Source organism: Anoplophora glabripennis, unplaced genomic scaffold, assembly GCF_000390285.2.
Source record: "Anoplophora glabripennis isolate ALB-LARVAE unplaced genomic scaffold, Agla_2.0 scaffold12, whole genome shotgun sequence".
Taxonomy (NCBI): Eukaryota; Metazoa; Arthropoda; class Insecta; order Coleoptera; family Cerambycidae; genus Anoplophora; species Anoplophora glabripennis.
Window position 1 is genome coordinate 733,869 of NW_019416512.1, and position 20,928 is coordinate 754,796.

Below are 20,928 nucleotides of genomic sequence, written 5' to 3' on the forward strand. Positions count from 1 at the left end.
CTACGAAACGGTACATCCATTTTATTACCACAGAAAATCCCATGATAAATTTATTATTGCCACTTTTAATGTGTCTACTTTCTGTTGAGGACAAATAAAATATTCTTTACTGTGGTTTTTATAGATGCAGTTGGATAAAATACCCGAATACAATGTATCAAGGTGATTCATATTTTTTAGTTCTAGACTTTAATAGGTCTACTTGGCTGTTCCAAGAAAACGTTGTCCTTGACAAGACCGTTTTGCAAATTCGCTTCTTTCTTTTTCTTAAGTGGTGTGAACATTTCGTAAAGTCGTAAAATTCCTTTGACAGCAGTCAGCTTTCTAAAGAATATCCTGACAGTGCTAAAACAATGATTATGCTGCCATAGTTTTCGTAATAGTTTTTTGAAGCTTGGTTCTATTGTTGGGTTTCAGGGACTATTTAGTTCTCGTAGTAGTCGCTCATGCAAAAAGCGCTGAATTTAGAAATTAATGAGGTAGTGGGGTACAAAACAGTCATGTACCATCAACAGAACAAACCTAATGGGATGAAGGTATATCTGGACAAGGCGACAGCGAATATTATGTTCGAGTTGATGCCTAATAGGTAAAACTTGAGGATTCAAACCGAGGATATTACATTGGATCTACATCTGATGGAGCAGTGGTCTAGAAGAGTTACGGTGTCGACTTCAACAGCTGCCATGGAAGTCTTGTTCAATTTGTTATGACTTCATATTATGGTGAAAAGATCAGCAAGAATTGCAACTTACTGTATCCGGAACAATAATGAGTGGATTGTACTTCATAACCAAGGAGCAAGTATATTGAAAGCATTACTGTCAGAACCTTTTTAGATGAGATCTGACAAAACGACTGCAAAATTCAACTTCCATAAAAAATGGAGATTATTAAGGTTTACGGATGGCTCTAAGACAGATAATGGAGGAGGATCTCGATTAGTATGACCGAGATCTAGATGATGAAGAGGCTATATCTTGGAAGCCCTCCCTACAGTATTTTAATCTTCGCTATAAGAGTGTGTTTGACGGAGAATTTGCGTAGGGGCTATATAGGTAAGTTTATCTGCATTTTCTCTTCATTCCTTTACAAGTCAGAAACGAAGAAGTCAAATCATTTCTAGACGTATTGATCCTTTATCTCTATTGGATTTCTTCGAGATAGGAGTTCCTACATATGAGTCTCGCACTAATTGCATTTTCTATTGTCAGAAAGCTATAATCAATATACATACTCCTTTTGCCCATCTATGTCATCTAGTTTTTGAGTTTCAATTAGTACTGGCAACTGAAATCGGTTTTTTGGATAGTCAGTTAACCGGTTTCGCATAATTCGGATTTTTACGAAATTCGAAAACCGGTTAATCAATTCTTCAAATAACACAGGTCAACAAGGACACACTAATATGCATTCCTGAAGGTTGGTGCGCTGAATCCGTATCTGGCCTTAGAATTGCTCTATCACTTCAGGTTTTTTGAGATATCCTAACCTAAAAGTGCAAAAAACACTGTTTTTCGTCATATTTGAGGTTATGTAGTAATGTAGTATTCTTTTTCAAAAAAATACATATTATTTAAAAGTACAAGGCTCCCTTTTTCGAGAGCCGTTGAGTTTGCTCAAATATCTTTTTTTTTTCGTTGAGATATCACATGTTGAAATTTCTAAGTATATCAGTTTCGATATACTGCGAAAATCTACTAAGGATCCCTTAGACGACAAACAGTTGATTGCAGTTCAAAAACTTCATACTCAGAAACCTTCAATACATACGAACTCAAACTCACAAACTCCAAATCCATAAACCCACAAACCCCAAACCCACAATCCCTAAACCCACAAACCCCAATCCTACAAAACCCAAACCTACAAACTCAAAACTTACAAACCCCAAGCCCACCAACTCCAAACCCACAAACCGTATGGGTATGAAGTTTCTGAATTGCAATCGACTGCTTGATGTCTAAGGGATGCTTAGTAGATTTTCGCATATTAAAAAACTGAGACTCTTAAAAATTTCAACATGTGATATCTCAACGAAAAAAAAAGATATTTCAGCAAACTCAACGGCATTCGAAGGAGGGAGCTTTGTACTTTTAGATTCAATGTATTAGTTTTTTGAAAAAGAATAGATGACATTACTACATAACCTCAAATATGACGAAAAACATAGTTTTTTTGCACTTTTAGGTTAGGATATCTCAAAAACCTGACGTGATAGAGTAATTCTGCTGCCAGATTCGGATTCAGCGCACCTAAATCCTTCGGAAATATATATTCAAGTTTCTGGTTCTAAAAAAAAAAGTTAAATTTTGTTGGTCCGTGTAACCAATTATTCAAATAACCGATTATTCGATAACCTGTTCATTCAAACATCCGAATAATCGGATTCTTTCTTTATAGCCAATAACTACATAACACTAATAATATAGCCTTAGTGTAGTGTTGTTATTGACATTGGCTACATACAAACATAGTAGATTACTACTATAAAAGTTAGGTTGAATTATTAAGGGAATTACAAATTCTTTTCATATTTTATCCCGAGACACAGACGCAGACTGATAAAAAAAATTCACCCACACCCACATACACCAAACCCATTTAGGTATATAAATAATAAATTGCAGAATTATAAGTGTAACTGTTTTAAAGTTTAACATTAGATTTAACTTTAAAATTTAAAATATGTGAATAACATCATATATCCCGTCAGTTTTTCAAAACACTGATTTTCAGATATCCGGTTTTGGCAATTATTCGAGAAACCGGTTATTCGGTTATTTGTATAACCGGTTTTAGAATGTCCGGTTTTGCCCACTATTCGGCTAACCAGTTTTATCTGAAATCGGTTTTTATGGAACTCGGTTAGCCGGTTTCACTATTTTGCGGTTTTTGCAAGCACTAGTTTCAATAAAATCAGGATAAGCTAAATTGTAGAACTTTTAACAGGACACGCTCGATTGAAGAAGCATTTTTAAAACACTACATTAGTAGACTGTAATGGCTTTGTAAATCTGAGATTCAGTCGCTTTGGTAGATTTTTATTAAATGCAAGTAAATTAAGAATATCATAGTACAATATATGTATCAAATTTGACAGCAAAACTCTTTCTACAATTTAAAAAATGGGACTCTTACCTTTCCGTATTTGTGAGACGAATTGATCGTGTTGGCCGACCAATGATCGGTCTCCAACCGCGCCCTTTCCAGGGCACCAGTGATGCTGTCAATTCTTGACCACTCGCGCACGTCATGGTCGTGAAATGGGGGCACTCCTCCACCGTTAGGGGTCGCTGTCACCACTTCCATGTTTCTGTCGGCTGGTCGTTAGCGTGTCCAAGGCGTGCTATCAATTGCAATTGACATCAACCTGGAACAACAAGGATTATATAAAAAACCAGAAATAAGTTACCATGATGCCAAAGGAAGCAAGCAACAGTTTAGGTTTTTAAATAAGCTTTTAAAGAAAGTTTAGAAAACTATTGAAATCTACATATTATATTTCTGTGACAGTAATCATAGGAGGTTAATAAACCCAACAAGGTCTTAAAGAATAACGATATTCAAGACGTCGCCAAAGTTAAATGCTTAAAGCATTATAATAGTGATCTTGGTTTGTGAAGAACTTATTATATTACAAAATGGAAGTTGCATCATCAAAAATGAACACTACAGGAAAATAAAATTTCTATTTGCGTTAAATAATTATATTTACTTTACCAGTTTACAGTGTGCAAAAAAATGAATTACAAAGTCACAGAAGTAAATATTTTGTGTTTGAAATATTGTTTTTAGTCCAGCCAGACGGTATCTGTTTGAAAAAGCCATAATTGGCTGAATCGTATATCCACGGAGATTTTTGGCTTTTTGGCTTTTAAATATCACTAGAAATGAAAATTTGTCTATGTGCATGAAAAAACCGTGGGCTTAACTTTTAGCGGCACAATATGTTAAAAAAATTCGAAAAATGGCATATTTTTCTTCCTATTTAATTATGTATCTTTTCAAGAGTTGATTTTAGGCGAAAATGGAAGAGGAAAATGTTTGTAATTAAATTTTTTACAAAACATGACTAGTTACAAATCGAATGAATCATGATTATTATGGTAAAAATCTAAAAAAATCGCAAAAATGGGGTTAAAAAACAATACTTCTTCGGGAATTTTTTGGGGCATTTAAATTGGGTATAGGACCTTTATACTTGGCTCAAGAAAACTTCATGTTATGTAGAATCATCACACCAAATTTCATCAAAGTCGGTTCCATAGATTTTGCATAATAATTTTGCAATAAAGGTTTTGAAAAAAAATTTGCAATATTTCAAAATTTTGTACAGGAAAAACCATGGCCTTTAGATACTTGAAAATTTAATCACATATAGAAGGTCTCTCAAGCTTTCTCAACTTTTTTTGAAAAATTAGAACACGTCAATTAGGAGAGCCCTGGCGCTTGTTTCAACATTGGTCGAATTTTTGTACTTATAAACAATTAGAATAACTTTGTGAATATTCAATTAAATCAAATTTTTTAAAGCAGGTTTTAAAAGTTCTTGGAAAATAACAGATCGATTTGTCAATTATTTACATAGTTATAGCCGATCAGAGTTAACCGTCATTCACACTAAATGTACTGGGACATCCGGGCTAATTTTTCGAAAAATACCTTTGGTATTCCGAGTACTTACCAGGTTTAAGATTACAATACTTTTCTTCATTGGCAACCTACTTTAAAACGCCTTTAAAGTTATTTATGCAAGCGAGAAATTCAAGAAAATCGTACGGGTGGTGGTGGTTGGGGAAGCAGAGCGCGGCCGCTTCGGCCTGCTCGAAATTGAATCGGCGAGTTCAAATATTATTCACAATTTTTCGCTGGCATGACTGATCAAACTTTTCAGAGGAGAAGGTTTTAAAAGAGGGTACAGGAAATGTATATTTTATAGAGCGCATTTAAAATAGTGTTATCATAAACCAAACTGTTCCATCACGTCCGTCTGACGTTAATAACAAAATTGCAAAACTACAACTGTACAGCTGCGCTTTCAGTAAATTCTTACACTATACAGATATTTAAATTTAATTAATTTGCAAACGTTCTTTAGAACCTTTATATCTACAACAATAGTCATATTTAAATTATTATCTGGGATGTAAATAAAAAAAATGTATTATACTTTAACTTTTTTTTACTAAAATAGTGAAAGTATCTATTCATTTGTTTAACTATACGGCGCAAGTTGAATCACCTATGAGACGTTCTACGCTCCGGCCTGGTGTAGAGGCCACCGGGAGTTCCCGGCCTGTCATGGAGGCCGCCGCTCATCATCCCATTCCATGTAGCGTTTCGAACGGTTAACCTCATCAGCATAAAAAGACGCGGAGGTGTATTATTATCGGAATCGACTTAACGCGCTCGACTATTTACCAGAAATAACCTACATGCTTCCTATGCGGATTTGCATAAGGCAAAACAAAGAACAGGATGTTCAAGATCGTTCGCACGTCACTCACGGGCTCGATAAAGGGGTTTTTATCGGTTGGTCGCAGCGCTCTTTGGGAAGAAAGTGTCCCTGCTGGTTTTCTTGGGAAACCGCGGAGGCAAGTCATGCCTTAATAGACTGCCTACACCGTCGCATAAACGAACTCAGGTCGGATTGAGACAAGTAATTGTTTCGTTGAACAATATTTGACATGATGACTTGCTGGTATGATTAGAAATTTGTTTTAAATATCAATTAGTACATAAACACGGCAAAAAAAATTAAAGGAGCAGGAAAATTTCCAAATTTGTTAGTGATTTTCGTGAATAATGGTCGTATCGAGAAAAAAAAAGCATCTTGAAACTTGAAGATAGTTTTGAAATCTTGAGATGAAATATTTTTTTGAGCATCAATCAAAAGAAATAATGCAAAGCAAAAATTTAACTTTTTTTTTTTGCAAATCTGCATAAGGGCTCAGAAAAAAGTCACCTTTTTCTTTTGAGCATCGATATCTCATGAATTAATGATGAATTTCTTCAAGGGCCTTTTGGTATGTTTGAGAAAAAAAATCATACTCACTATTATTTTATAATTAATTTGAAAAAGTGCAAAAAATGACCTTTTTGGCTGTTTAGGAAAATCAACGACTACTTTGCAAATACTTCGAAAAGTACCAATGTCTATAGGTTTTTTTTATATTAAGTAAAAAGCAAAATATATCTACATAATTAAAACACAAATTAAAACTTCTACATATCCAATTTAAAGTTTATTTTTTATCACAGTTAATAAGACTGATAGAATAAGCTGAGGTGCATGAAGAATTATTAAAGCCACTAACAAGTTTATAAAGAAATATTGCTCCACCGAAAATTCTACTATTTTCTAATGAAGTTGTATCAAATTGTCTTAATAGCGACTACTTTGAAAAAACCCCTATACCTCACTCTGTAGTCTAAATATCTTAAAAATCTATTATGTGCGAATTCAAGTCAAGATTTATACTTGAATGGGGCGGAAGCAAAATTAATATTGATTACAGTGAACATATGAAAGTATATGTTTTGTAATAATGAATACAGACGTAAAATTTTTATAAACTCTTATAATAAAACTAAGAATTTCATTATTTTATGATGTAATATAATCAGTATATGAAGAGAAATTCAATCTTTTATTTAAGACGCCAAGATCTTTTATTTCCTCGAGTTACGATGAGATAATCTTGTCAAAGTTTTATTTATATGAAAACATATTCAAGTTACGAGCAAAACAAATGTTTGTACAATATTCAAAAATCGAATTTAAATCTTCCTAAAATGAAAGAAAATTAACACAGTTATTTACTTGTGAACATATTTTTAAAAGCATAAAGGAGGAACCTACAAAATTTAGAATAATTATAGATCATTAATACATATCAAGAATAATAATGGTCCCAAATGCGACCCTTGGGGAACGTCTGACATACCAATATAGCTCAGTCTCATCGCCTTCTAGCTTAGAACATATTAGTGCATCGAGTAACTGCATCGCTTCTATTAACTATCAAAGAAAGTGGATATCTACACAAATAGAAATACTGAACCAGCTGTAAGAAGAAAATCTAGAAAGATCGATGAAAAGGTGATATATCTGGTTATAACCTGCGTACTCTTCATAAGTACAATTGACAAGATAGGCGGTACCTTAAGTGTACACAGTATTAGTATCATTTGTAGCTTCCAAAAAAGATAATACCACCCGTTCCCAAAACGACCTGCAAATAAATGCGTCAGCTAAAAAATAATTAGCAGCTAAGGCGCATAAGATAGAGAAAGCTTAAGGGACTTAAGTAATACCAAAATTCTAGTGAGAAAAAGGATATTTTGGCTTAGACTTTTCAAAGGAGCAATAGAAATCCAGAAAAGTCCAGATAATTTCAACAGAGACGATGGCCTAGGACTACTAGGAATTATTGACATATTTTTCCCTAATGCATATTGGCCTACGACTACCAGGAATTATTGACATATCCTTCCTTAATCCTACTTGTATATTCATAAATAAAGCAAAAAATGTTCAAAGATTTGCATGTGATGTCCCCTATGGAGAAAATTGTCAACATTATATCATCTACGGAGAAATATTCTATAGGTTAATCTGCAATTCAATTGAATGGCAGATATTAATTAGGTAAATTGTTTTTGACAGGTATCGCAATGGTGTTCATAAATAAAATTAATTATTTAACCTGTTATGGCTGCCTAATGATTTACATTTAAATGGTGTCATTAGTTAGAGAACGTTTTTCAGTGCAGAAAATTGAATATTGATACGTTTTTATTCATTTGGCGTAAGCACGTCTCAGTTCATTTTCATCAAAATCAAATAAGTCCGGGATGTTGATATTCCCAGAGTAATTATTTCCTTAAACAATACAATTTCAAGTATTGGAATATGGGCACCACGTCAAAAAGTCATCAGATTAGCAAAATTTGGTGTCCTTAGACTGAACTGGAACTCGCTGTGTAAGTAAACCTTTTATTTTCATTCGTGCATTTTTATTTAGGAACAAAAAAAGAAATACTTGATTTGTATGCCTTTAAAAAATTTAAAGAGTGACCTTAAAAAAACATTTTTCCGCCTGTTTTTGAGACTTTGACAGAGGCGACAGGGAAAATCCTAAAAATATTCTAAAAATATCTAAATACTTGTCATGAAAAATGAAAATGAGCATCACTTTCAGTTTTTCTAAAATTTTCGAAAATCACCCTTATTTAGGGGTTGAAAAGACAAAAAAAGTGAACAAACTAAGAAATATCAACAGTTGTAAAACCTCAAATATTTCTATGTTGTTATCAAAATAATATTATGAACGTGAAAATATCTAATTTCGTATTTGATGTGGTCTTGTCCGGATTGAAAATCAATCCTTAATGTCCCTAAAAGGGTGAAACCATCCCCTAAACGCTTAAAAATGCAAAAAATATATTAAAAGTTACAATTTTTGTTCTTTTTCTTTTATATGTGATAATTGAACCGTTAATAACCCACAATCACTAGATCCGAAGGAAAATACCCCTAAATGAGGGTAAAACCACCCCTAAGTTCAACCATATACGTTTAAAAAAAAAAAGAAAAAAAATTGTAACTTTTTTGCATTTTTAGGCGTTTAGGGGATGATATCCCTTTAGGGATATTAAGGGTTTATTTTCAATCCGGACAAGACCATACCAAATACGAAATTAGATATTTTCACGTTCATAATATTAATTTGATAACAACAGAAATATTTGGGGTTTTACAGTTGTTGATGATTTTTAATTTGTTCACTTTTTTTGTCTTTTCAACACTTAAATAAGGGTGATTTTCGAAAATTTTCAAAAAACTGAAAGTGGTGCTCACTTTCATTTTTCTTGACGAGTTTTTGGATATTTTTAGAATATTTTTAGGATTTTTCCTGTCGCCTCTGTCAAAGTCTCAAAAACAGGCGGATTTTGCGGTCACTCTTTCTCATACTAATATATTGAAATTAAATTCTATATTAATGCAAAAGGTATCGGTTCACGTTTTAATTTCTTTTAGAAGCAAAGTACAAGCTAATTTAAAATTCAAATCGCTATTGAAGATGTTAATGTAAAAAATGTTTATTGTTTTTTTATTATTAAATTGTTAATGAGTTACGCCGCTTTCAATCTATAAGATATCCACACAGTTATATTAAAAAATAAGTGCGGTAAAGACCCAGTAACATCATTATGTTAGCTGACTATTGTTGGAATCTGAAAGTGGGTATACCGGAAACTAAAGAAAAAAAGGAAAAGATATTTTCTTCGCAGATCATTTGAAAACAAAAGAGTAAAATACTCTAGGTCCTAAAGTCTAGGAACAAAGTTTAACCATAATCTCATGAATCTCTGAGCAAAGCGAAAACTCTTTCTTTGGCTAAATTTAGCGATATTTGGGTCCATTTTCACCCTAAACATAGATTTTACAAGATACTGATTGGTCCTGCATAAATTCGGACTAGGTATCATTTTCAGCTCATCGAAATAGTTCGAAAATGATATGAGAAATCTTTGGGTTTGAATTTTTTTGTGTGCCTGATATTCTATTATTTAAAATGGCCAACCCTAAATATTAGGAGACAAACTTTGACTAAGAGTGTGTTTTTTGGATTTATTGGCAACAAAATGAGTAGCACTATCTTCGCAACCGAGTTTTTTGTGTGCTGGTGTTATTAAATCGCATCCAAAGTAATTTATTTAGTATAAAAGTTTCAATAAAAGCACTTTGACGTTATTAACAATTAAAAATTACATTTTTATTCTAACCTAGATTATTTTAATATTAATAGTTATATTTATTATCTACTAATGGCAAGCATATTTTTGAAAAAAAGTCATTAAAAAACACAACCTTGCTCTATTGTCATGGTTATTTTATTACCATTTTACTTTTGTTACGTAAACCAAATAATCTCTAAAGTAGTTATGCAAATTAGATTCCATCTTTTAACACCTATTCTTCCACTTAAGACTTTTTATAACGTCATAATTTATACTCCAGTCCCGCCAGATCTTTGTTTAATATTACTGACATAGAACACCAGATTCTTTCTTTAAAATACGATGGCACCGATACCAATCTCCGCTTATTTATACGATTAATTTTTTCATCAAAAAGCGTCAACAGTTAAAGGCTTAGTCATATCCTTCGGTCATCCACCCGTGGTCGTTTCGAAATGTTGTGCAACGTAATTTTTGGCAGGGCAGCGGACACGTGTTATCAACACAGATTGCAGGTATTGTCTTTATTATTTTACGTTCAAAAAAACGTATAGATATATTTAAGTCACTTCTGAAATATAGAGATAATAAACAGAAACGCACCATAAAATTTGTGGCAATGTACGAGGTAAAATAACAACAAAGTGACGGTATTTCATGGAAGTATTTGAAACTTGTAGTGAAGACTTCTTCCGCTGAAAGGAGGAAATACGATTTTACATTTTTCTAGGGTACAGATGAACCTACCAAAGAAACTATCTCAAAAATTGTGAATGAATATTGTCTGATAAGTCCATTTTTTGCGAAAATTAATCAGATTAAAGAGACGATATTCTTTTTTAATGTGCAAACCACATGTACCTAACTCTTACATGAGTTGTTTGATTTGTCAATTTTTTACACCTGTAAAAGAATACGGTAATTGCAATTGTAAGAAAACAATAAGTAAAAATATAGGGTGTTTTTTTTCCTGTAAGGACATAGCCTTTTACCTAGAATATAAAATTTGATATGACTCAAAACAATATAAAGCGCCATAAAAACACCTTGTAGATGTTTTGATTGTCTGATGCAAATTTTATTACTGTTTAATCTCGAAGGAAATTTACTTTAATTTCGTGACATTTTTGTGACGAATAAATAACATTTAAAACTATAGTAGTAACAACAGAATTAAAAAAGTTTAAAAACTAATACAACATTAACTGAATATGAGTACTTATTATTAATGATTTATTATCAATATAAATCTTAGGGCAAAAATAGCAGTAATAATTCTTTGAATTTTTATTATTTAAAACTTAATTATATGTGATCAGAATAACTTAATATACAGGGTGCATACTTCAAGATAATCAACTGAAAATTTTTTTAAGAGTATTAAAAATTGCCGTATATACCTACAGTGCTATTTTTTTTAAACCTGACATAGGCCAACTTTTTTATTTGAAGTGATAGACTAGTACTTCCCACTGCAAAGTTGTAGGATATAACTTGATTAAGAAAAATTTACAAATAATTCTTTCCGGTGTTGCCAGATTTCTGCAGTAGCTACAAATACGATATTTTTTTAATGGCAACATCGTATTTTTTTAACATAATTTGACAAACCTTCAAATTCTAAATAAAAAATGTCACATTTCCTTATTCGAGTAGCCGTTTTCGAATAATCAGCAAAAATAACGAAAATAATCTACAGTCGGCAGAAACTAAAAGAAGCTAAAACAGCAATAGTAGGCCTTGGATATTAAAGAAAAATTGTTTGGTTTGAAAGAAGTTATCATTATTGTATTGTCATTGTGTTATTTGAAAGCTGTTGCATTTGAATGTGTATAAAAGTAACATTTTAATTCAGTTGCGAAGATGATTTTCAGTCTTTTGCATATCCTACCAGTTGTTTCAGTTTTACTAAGTTAGTTCTTATAAACTCCAGATTTATCGGGACGTCTTGCGTGGAATTCAGCGCGCGCTTGCGTATAATTAAGATATTAACATGAAGAAAAATTAATTCAACTTTCTCTTTTGGATCAAATAACTGATGCCCTTTAAAATAAGAAAAGTTTGACGATTATATTGAAAAATGAAAGGTTTTATGAATTTGCGTAGAAATAAATATATATGTAAAAAAATAATACGTTAACTAATTGAAAAGCAATAACTACAAAAATGATGTAACATGTAATACATGGATGACACACAATTCCCGCTTTTTTCAAATTTTGTCACAGAAAACAACCAACGATAATCTTGAGAAGAATTGGATCACCCTGTATATGAAACTGTTGACTCACGCTAAAGGTACCTACAGACTTACTTTCTTCCACCAAGATGTCAGTATATTTTACACTTATTAACCACTAAATATTCCCAAAAGTTTCTATATTAAATAATCACCACTCACGGATAAGTCACATGGAAACGTATAAAATTGTTTATGCGTAGCCGCTCTCCGACTGTTAGAGGCGACAAATTGTTGTTAACTATTCACCAATTATAAACTTTATGACAGCTGGTGCGATACAAAGCCCACACCCGGGCCCACGGAAAAGGCAAAGACGACTTTCGGCATCATAGGACTGCCCGTACACCAAACAATGGGATAATTCTTTCCTCGACTTAAAGCAGGTGGATACACGCTAGGTTTCGCCGAAAGGTAGCATTTAAAATACACGTAATTTTGCGCAAGGATTCCACACTGAGAGAAAGGATTCGTCGATTGAAAGCATTGTTTGTAAGAGCTACAGAAATTGGTTTCTAATATATTGAGACACGTAACCAATGAATACCTGCTTATTTAAAATTATTTGAAATGTAGTAGTAGTAGTAATACGTTAAAAATGCATATAGTTAAAACTTTCCAACATTTAGCATGTACATGGTGTTCGCAGATTGTCCAACCGTTGGTGTTAATGGCAGAACATTTTTGAGCAGAAACTTGACGTATTTGGGGAATAAATAAGCTAGGCTTTGTGATGTGCTCAAATTTGCCTTATTATTTATTTAAGAAAAACTATATTTATTTATGAAAGTGAAGTAGGTCTTGACATGAACAAATATGTCATTAAGAAATGTTATTCAGAATTAAAATATCCAGTGTTCTGAAATTTGAAATTCATCGGCCTACTTTGTTTTTTTTTAATTTCTCCCTCCTAGGTGCCCTTTTTTGTGAAATACATTACTAGAAGTTGTTTAGAATTAAAATACCGACTAGTCTGAATATGTTCAAATTTAGTAAATTAAATTAATTTTTATTATGAATAACTTTTCTCTATATCGACGATACAAATTACGTTTTAATCATACATAAGATCATTACAAAAATATGTAAATTAATAAGTTTTTGTAGTTGATACCTACAGCTGAGATGATCTGAGGACGCCTAGCTTCACACAATTGGACACAAGTAGAATTACTTTTTTTTTATAAAATCAAAAATAAAGTTTTCCCATTTCTTTGCAATTCTATTCGTCGACATACTGTATAATTGTATAATTTGTGCTATTTTTTAAAATTACTGGAGCTGCCTCTCTACTCTGTATTTTCAAAAACCCAAGCCGTAACCAATCAATAAATTTTTGTTTTTTCATCTTTCTGGATTATTCTGTTCCTATCTTTGCTTAAGGTCCCTTCACAGAATTTTCAGTCCTTGGATGTCCTTTTTTAAAAACACTTTTCCACACCCTCCTTATGACTAATACATTTTTTATAAATGTCCTTTTATTTTTATATACAATTCTATAATTAATTACTAAAATATTCCTTATTTTATGTTTTTTGAGGTCATCTCCAGGTACTCTTGTAAAGCCAACTTTAGTTTTGACATTTGTGAAAATTATTATTTAATTTGACAATTGATAAAAAAATGTCATGCTATGACTTAAGTTAAATTGAAATATCTTCTATGCATTTACTCGTCTTCCCAGGCTATGTATACCAGATTCATCTATAGATATTGAACTTTTATTTGATATATGTCACTCTAGGTTTAAATTCTGTTCTTTCTATGTACTGAGTACTAACAAGTGTCGATGTCATGCATTTTATGAAAAATTTATTTTGTACTTGTCAATAAAATTAGAATATTATTATCTTTATACTATGTGATATCCTTAATTATTACTAGTTTTATATTCAGAATATTTATATTAACAATGTTTATACTATTTTGTTGTTGCTATAATAATAGTTAAATTTTTTATACGACCTCAAGTTCGGTCAGGCAATTTTTCATTCGAGTCTATATGTGAACATTTCCAATTCGTTGCAAATTAAATTGAATTTTGTTTTTAAATAAACAAAAGCTTAAATATTTTTAAAAGACCCTAATGAAATGTTAAAAAGTTACCAAAATAATTTCAAAAATGTAAGTCTCTATTTTTCTGTTCAGTTTTATTTGCATAAAAAATAGTTTATATCTGGAAAACTGTAAAAGATATAAAGTATAATGTTATATACCTGTAAACCTGATTTCAAAACATTTTTAACAATTAATACAAGGTTTATCCATTTTCTCTTATTTTTTTTCTTATCTAGCATATCAAAAATGTTCTTTATAATATTTTTACACCTTCTACAATTTTTTCACATTGTAGAAAAAAAATAAAACTGCTTTATTCGACAAACACTTTTTTCAGTGTGAATTCAAAGTGGATTTACGGTTTTTTTCCTTTTTAAACCGGTCACCAGTAGTCAACAAGTTGCCCAAGCTCTTGACACTGTGACGATCATTTATCTTGGATTTTAATTGGTTTTAAACCGTGACTGACTTGCACCATTATTGAATTAGAGGTAGCGGGAAACCTGAAACGGAATAAGTTATTTGACGGAGACATCAATTCTTTAACTTTATCAGGGATAAGCTCACGAAAACGGTCATTATTTGACAATTTAGATTAAAATTAATAGAGCTTTAATTAAACCCATACTAAAATTGATTTTAGGCAGATAGAAGTACGTTTGATGAACTGGTGAGTTAACATGAAGAAAATACCGAGGAGTTTATAACGCAGTTTATAACGATAAAGGAACATAAATAACATCATGCTACCTTGTGGAACACCTAATCACTATATAGCATTAACAATATAGGGTGTTAATGAGCTTAGGTATGTCAAAAATTTAAAGGGGTGAAAAAGGAGTAAAAATAGAGTTAACTGATGTCACAAACTTGTATCGAAAGTTTAAGGTCATAGAAAAAAAAGCTAATTAAAAATAAGTTTAAAACTGCTTTGGAACTGCTGAAATACCTATATTTTATCGCGGCAAGTACCTACTTACAAAAAATTCTGTTACACCTTTTACGAGTTTGTAGGTTTCTTATGAATCCGGATTGTATTCGAAAATCAGTTTATAATACATTGTTATAGTGATTGCTGTGCTGTTTTCGAGAGTACATTTAATAGTCGTATTTCCAAGTTTTCTTTTGAAAATGGCGCATTTATTTAGCAATGGCGAATATTATGATATGCTCATAATTTATGGCGAAGCAAACGAAAATGCCTACAGAGCTGGTCAAGTGTATCGTGCAATATATCCTGAATGCAAGAAATCCTCAATTTACAGCGCAAATACTTGTTACAGATGAATCATGTTTCGGTCGATATGGTGTCCACAACACTCACCACTTGACTATCTAAAATCCACACGAAATACGTCGCGGTGCCTTTCAGCAACAGTTTTCAGTGAACATGTGGGCTGTTATCGTTAATGACACATTAATAGGACCTTTTGAATTGCCTAGATGCTTAGACGGTGCTTCATATCTAAATTTTTTGCAAAATCGCTTGCCGGGGTTATTGTAAGACCATTAAATGTTCGGCAAAATATGTGGTTAGTGCATAACGGAGCCCCCGCTCACTTTTTTCGGAGAATGCGCTACTTTCTAAACATTACTTTTCTCGATCACTGCATATGCCGCGGCAGCCTATTTAGATGGCCCCTCGGTCCCCGGATCTCACCCCTTTAAAGTTCTTTTTGTGAGGATATGTGAAAAGTGTTGTGTATTCCATGGAAGTTCGTGACATCGTATTGCCGAAGATTATAATACGATTCGAGACGCGTGCGAGCGAATTGGATACGTCGCGCTGAAGCTTGTGTGCAAGCAAATGGTGGATACATCGAATATCTTCTATGAAAATCAGCACTTCTCAAAAGGTGGTTCCTTGCAATGTTGAGGTAGGTAAATCAGATTTTAAAATTACATTTTACTCGACAAAAATCCGTATATTTACCTCATTTTGACATAACGGACATGTGACAAAAATATTTAACATAAGTTCATTAATAACCCTGTATACATAGAGTGGAATATCCATTACTCAATTTGTATAAAAGTTTCAACGTTCATCGTGGGTGGACCGTAAAAAGTTCCTATATTAAGGATTTTTCGTGTTTAGAATGCTAATTATGTCTGTTTAATTAAAATTATGTATAAGATAAATGTTGTTCAGAGTATGTTAATAATGATAAAATATTTATGAAATAATTTATTTTTAAACGGGGACTTACATCTGTAGAATTTATTGAACAAAGTATTGTGATTTAACTTAAAATATGAAATGAATAGAAAAAGTCATTTAAAAAAAAAAACGAATTCTGGAGATATTTATTTCTGTTAAAATGCAATCGCGGTATTACAAAGTTCAATATATAAGATTTAATAGGTCTATTATTAAGGAATGACCTAAAGAAAACGTATAAATTTACAAAAAACTATAGCAATGCCATGCAGTGGGTAAATAATGCCCTTAAACAATTTCTATATTCTTAAATAAATGTGTGAAATATTTAGACTATTTTGTCAAATTCTATAGGACCCAGATGAGAAATATGAATACAAAACAGATATATCCTTAAAAATTAATAAATATCTTACAGTGCACCTAGTACAGTACAGATAGTATCTTTTTTTAATAATGTAGAGAGCAATATACCATGAAACTTCCTTGAAATGTTGATAATGGTCTTCGTACCTTCGGACAAGTTAGTTTTCTTTCTAATTCTAACTGCTGCGTCGTTATTTATATCTTGCACGAATAATTGAAAATATCATTTCAAATGTGTCGATATGCACCATCTTCACAATAAGTCATTTGACAAAATTGTATAGGTCCTCCCACAAATCTGCACATTTGTCGTGTTCTCAATCATTCAGTCGACCTGATCATATCATATTTGTATACATTTGACATATATTTTATATCAGTGAAAATAAAACGATTTATTTTCCTACCCGAGATAAAATACTATTTACTTTACTCGCTATTCTCTGGCGTGTGGGCTAGTTAGCTAGTAAACTAAGCCGTGTGTCATCATAGTTGCTAGTGAACTAGATGCGAGGATGGTGGTTCCTGGTTTCAATGTCAACAAGCTAATTGGCTACTGACCGAGTGGAAAGTTTTGTGTGTCATCATCACTATCACACTAGTTGACTCGCATGCTTCTAAACTCGCCGGCTAGTAGCCGGTTAACTGGCTCAATGTAATCGAGCCTTAACAAGCCCACACACCAGCGAGTAGCGAGTAAAGTAGCTCGGCTTTCAGCTTTATCGCAGATTGTTTACAATCAGCTGTAGTTAGCTAGTGAATTCGCCAGCTAGTAGCTAGTAAACTCGCTAGATGTAACTGATCCTTAACTATTTTGTTCGTCAATTTGCATTGATCATTCACAAAATAAGTTCTTTTTGGTCTCCCATTGCAAAAATCACAAGCATCTAAATCTCAAGGAATAAATAATATGTTTCTTCACATTTCTTACTCATAGAGAAGGATTTTCCAGTTTTTACGAAGTCTCCAATAATCCCAGTTCCATGTGCTATATCAACAATTAGATACCACTTTGTGTAATTCCAATTCATAATCCAGTTCTAATAAATCATTTGTATAAAACCTAACAGCAATTAATTTTTACTACGTGGGAGAAAACACCTGAATTTTCATTATTCCAAGTATCGCACGAGGTTCATCGAAAGAAACATATGTAACTTTTGTGAACCTCAGGGGTCTACTTGAAACGATTAGCAGTCGGTACCATTTTCAGAGCAGCTACTTCTCGGTATACTTAGTGATCGTAATTATCATTTATAAGAACGATTTAAAAGTAAAATTTGTCTCGGCAGCCGGCAGAATGTTAATAGCCCGCGAGAACAGTAATTTCCATAACAAAGTAGGGCAAATAGTATTAATATAGTGTCTCCTTTTTAAGTGACACCTCATTATCGACGTCGTGTCTGTGTACGTAACATGTTAACAGGGTCCGCGTTTTTCTCTGAGCTCATGTGGGAAGAATGTAATTACCTCATATTAAGAAACAGTTAGGTCTAAGTACTGTGTGATACAGTGTGCCGGATTGAGTGCCTGCTGGTTTCTCGGTATACGGGGTGATTCATTGACAACTTAAACCAGGTAACCCAAAAGTGATCATGTCTATATATTTTCGTTTTCTGGGACTACAAAAATAGTATTCTTTTGTATATTTGCTATTGAGTACTGAGATAAAGCCCTTTTAATGTAGTACATCGAAACAATGTTTTTCATATAACCTAAAAATTGTTTGAGCTAGAGACTTATATAAATCTATCATTCGCACGTGTAAGGAAACGATATACAGGGTGTTATTTTTTGAGAGTCTCCACCCATTTGACCATCTTAGAACTTTTTTATACATACGTCTATGGCTATTTAATTTGTATTATCTAATGCAAAGTTTCTATACAGGGTGGTCCCGAGGTAATGGGCCAAAATTCATGGGTAGATTCCCGAAGCAACAAATGTGAACAAATTTCAATTCCTCTACCCAAAAAACCCCAAACCCCAAAATTTTGTGAGGATATTTGCATTTGTTAAGGAATAAATGAAAAAAAACTGAAATAATATTTTACATTTAACACCCTGTATCTCTTTAACTATCAACTTTTGGATTAAGGTAAGTTCCCCTAAATCGCAATATTTTTGCTTGGGGAATCTAGCCATGAATTTTGGCCCATTACCTCGGGACCACCCTGTATAAATACTTTTGACACTAAAATTTAGAAATTTGGTATGGATTACGAGCAAAAGAGCGAAATTTCGGAGTTAAATGTAATGAAATACAGGATGTTCAAAAATTCCGTTCTTACATCTACTCATAAGGCTAAGAAAAAGTTATCAAAAAGAACACCCTGTATATAATAATTTACAAAAAAACATAGATTTGATGTAAATTTCAAAGCAAATTAGGTAAGTATGTCAAAAAAATTAGGACTGTATGTTCATTCCAATGGCATCAAAAAAAGTTTCTGAGAAAAATAATTACAAGAGCATCACAATTAATTTTTGTTAGCCCTTATTTTGATTAACAACTATGGAAGATATGACACTGTTTTCAGAATTTAATTATCTACAGTTGTTTAAAAAACACAATTCCCAAAAAACAAGGTGTGGCATTAGTGCATCCGATATCTCCTTTATTATAGAAGATATCAAAAAAAGTTATTTACAAAAATTGTAGCCAACTTAAAACTGCTCATTTTAAAACTCTATTTTTGTTATTAAATATCTCAGAAATTAATGATTTTAGCTATAGGGAATGCTTAATAAAAATTAAAGAACACAAAGTGTATTTTCAGTTTTTAAAATAAAATACAGGGTGATTCATTTAAAAAAATTGAGAAAATTAAGTGCTCGAGTTTTGGCTCGCCCTATATTCAATTGTTGCAATAATAAAGAAATAGCATTTTCTGTATAACATAATTAAACCCTATAATGGAAGCAGAGATGAGCTTAATCTAAATTTGAAATAATATCTATACAGGATGTTCCATTTAAAAAATAGTATGTTTGGTTTACCTTGGTAATACATAACACCCGGTATATACGAAAATCATTTTAAAATGTGCAGTTTTAAGTTGGCTACAATTTTTGTAATTATTTTTTTTCTGATATCATCTATAATAAAGTAGATACTTCGACGTACTAATGCCGCACCCTGTATATCGGTCATCCCGACATTCAAAATACACTTTGGCAAAAAGGTGTACCTACACTTTCAATAGGTATTTTCACATTATTAATAGGTAAGTACCTACCTACATTTTAAGTCCAAAAGTGATTACTTTCAGTACACCTTTGGATAAAGGTGTAGTAAGTGCATTCTCAGTACATTGAAAACATTATTAGGTATCTAATATCAAACTAGCCTATAAGTTCAGGTATGATTCGTTTAAAATATTAGTTATTATAAGTTGGAGAGCAGTTAGTTTAAATTAAATCTTTACACATTTCAAAACTATTTAATATTAAACTTTATGAATAAATATGGTAAATATTAAATAAAATATCCAGCAACAAATAGGTATGCATTAAAATAATAAAGAACGCGTTTATTTTAATATTAATATGCCTTCATCAGTTACCAGCAAACTTATTAGACTGGTTAAAAGGAAACGAACTTTTTTAACTTTAATAAATACTTAGCTAGTTTGTTTTGAACAACACTTATTCATCTTGCGTTGTTTTCATGTGCAAAGACTAAAATAAAGTTTGCAACAGCAAAACAAAGCAAGCTCATACACTGTAAAAAAATTTCACACAAAGGACCTCGCACTTTTCTTATGGGAAGTGGGTTTCGGCCAATTTTTTTGAAACTTCGCAGGTTGATAGTTCTTAACATGTAGATCAAAAGTCTCAAACAACCACATTTTTTATTAACAAACTGCCCCACTTGACCCCGCCCTCTACGAATCAGCCTACGGATTTTCCAGATTACTGTATTTTATAGTTGCACGTATTTTTTGCACGTATATTTGCACGTATATTTGCACGTTTATTTTTTGCACGTATTTTTTCACACTGAATTCGAATCTGCAACTCAATTGTACGAAATCGGTTCAGGAAAATTGTTATTAACAATTTAATTGTTTATATAGCTGTAGAAAGCTTATTTGTGATTTTATGAAAAAATACTTCATGTAAAAGTTATTTATTCTGACTAAATCTAAAAAAAAGTTTATATGTGATTTTTTCGAAAAAGTAATATTCAAGCTGTAAAACACTGTTAAACTTAACACACGTATATATCTACAGCTATCATACGTATACTCTGTGTTAAATATTTGGTGGCGTTTTAAAGCTAAAACATTGATTATTCTAAAAAAACACAAAAATAGTTTTTTTTTAGATTTCATTGAAATAAACAACTTTT

General features: G+C 32.0%; 1 protein-coding gene across 5 annotated transcripts in view; it reads right to left on the bottom strand.

Moving 5' to 3' along the window:
* Positions 1–20,928, bottom strand: part of LOC108903338 — a 258,607-nt gene that overhangs the window by 98,362 nt on the left and 139,317 nt on the right. For all 5 annotated transcript variants that reach the window (XM_018705490.1, XM_018705503.1, XM_018705511.1 and 2 more), the window contains exon 2: positions 3,142–3,373. In XM_018705490.1, the coding sequence (XP_018561006.1) occupies positions 3,142–3,312 (171 nt within the window). In that variant the 5' untranslated portion in view covers positions 3,313–3,373. The remainder of the gene's footprint in view (positions 1–3,141; positions 3,374–20,928) is intronic.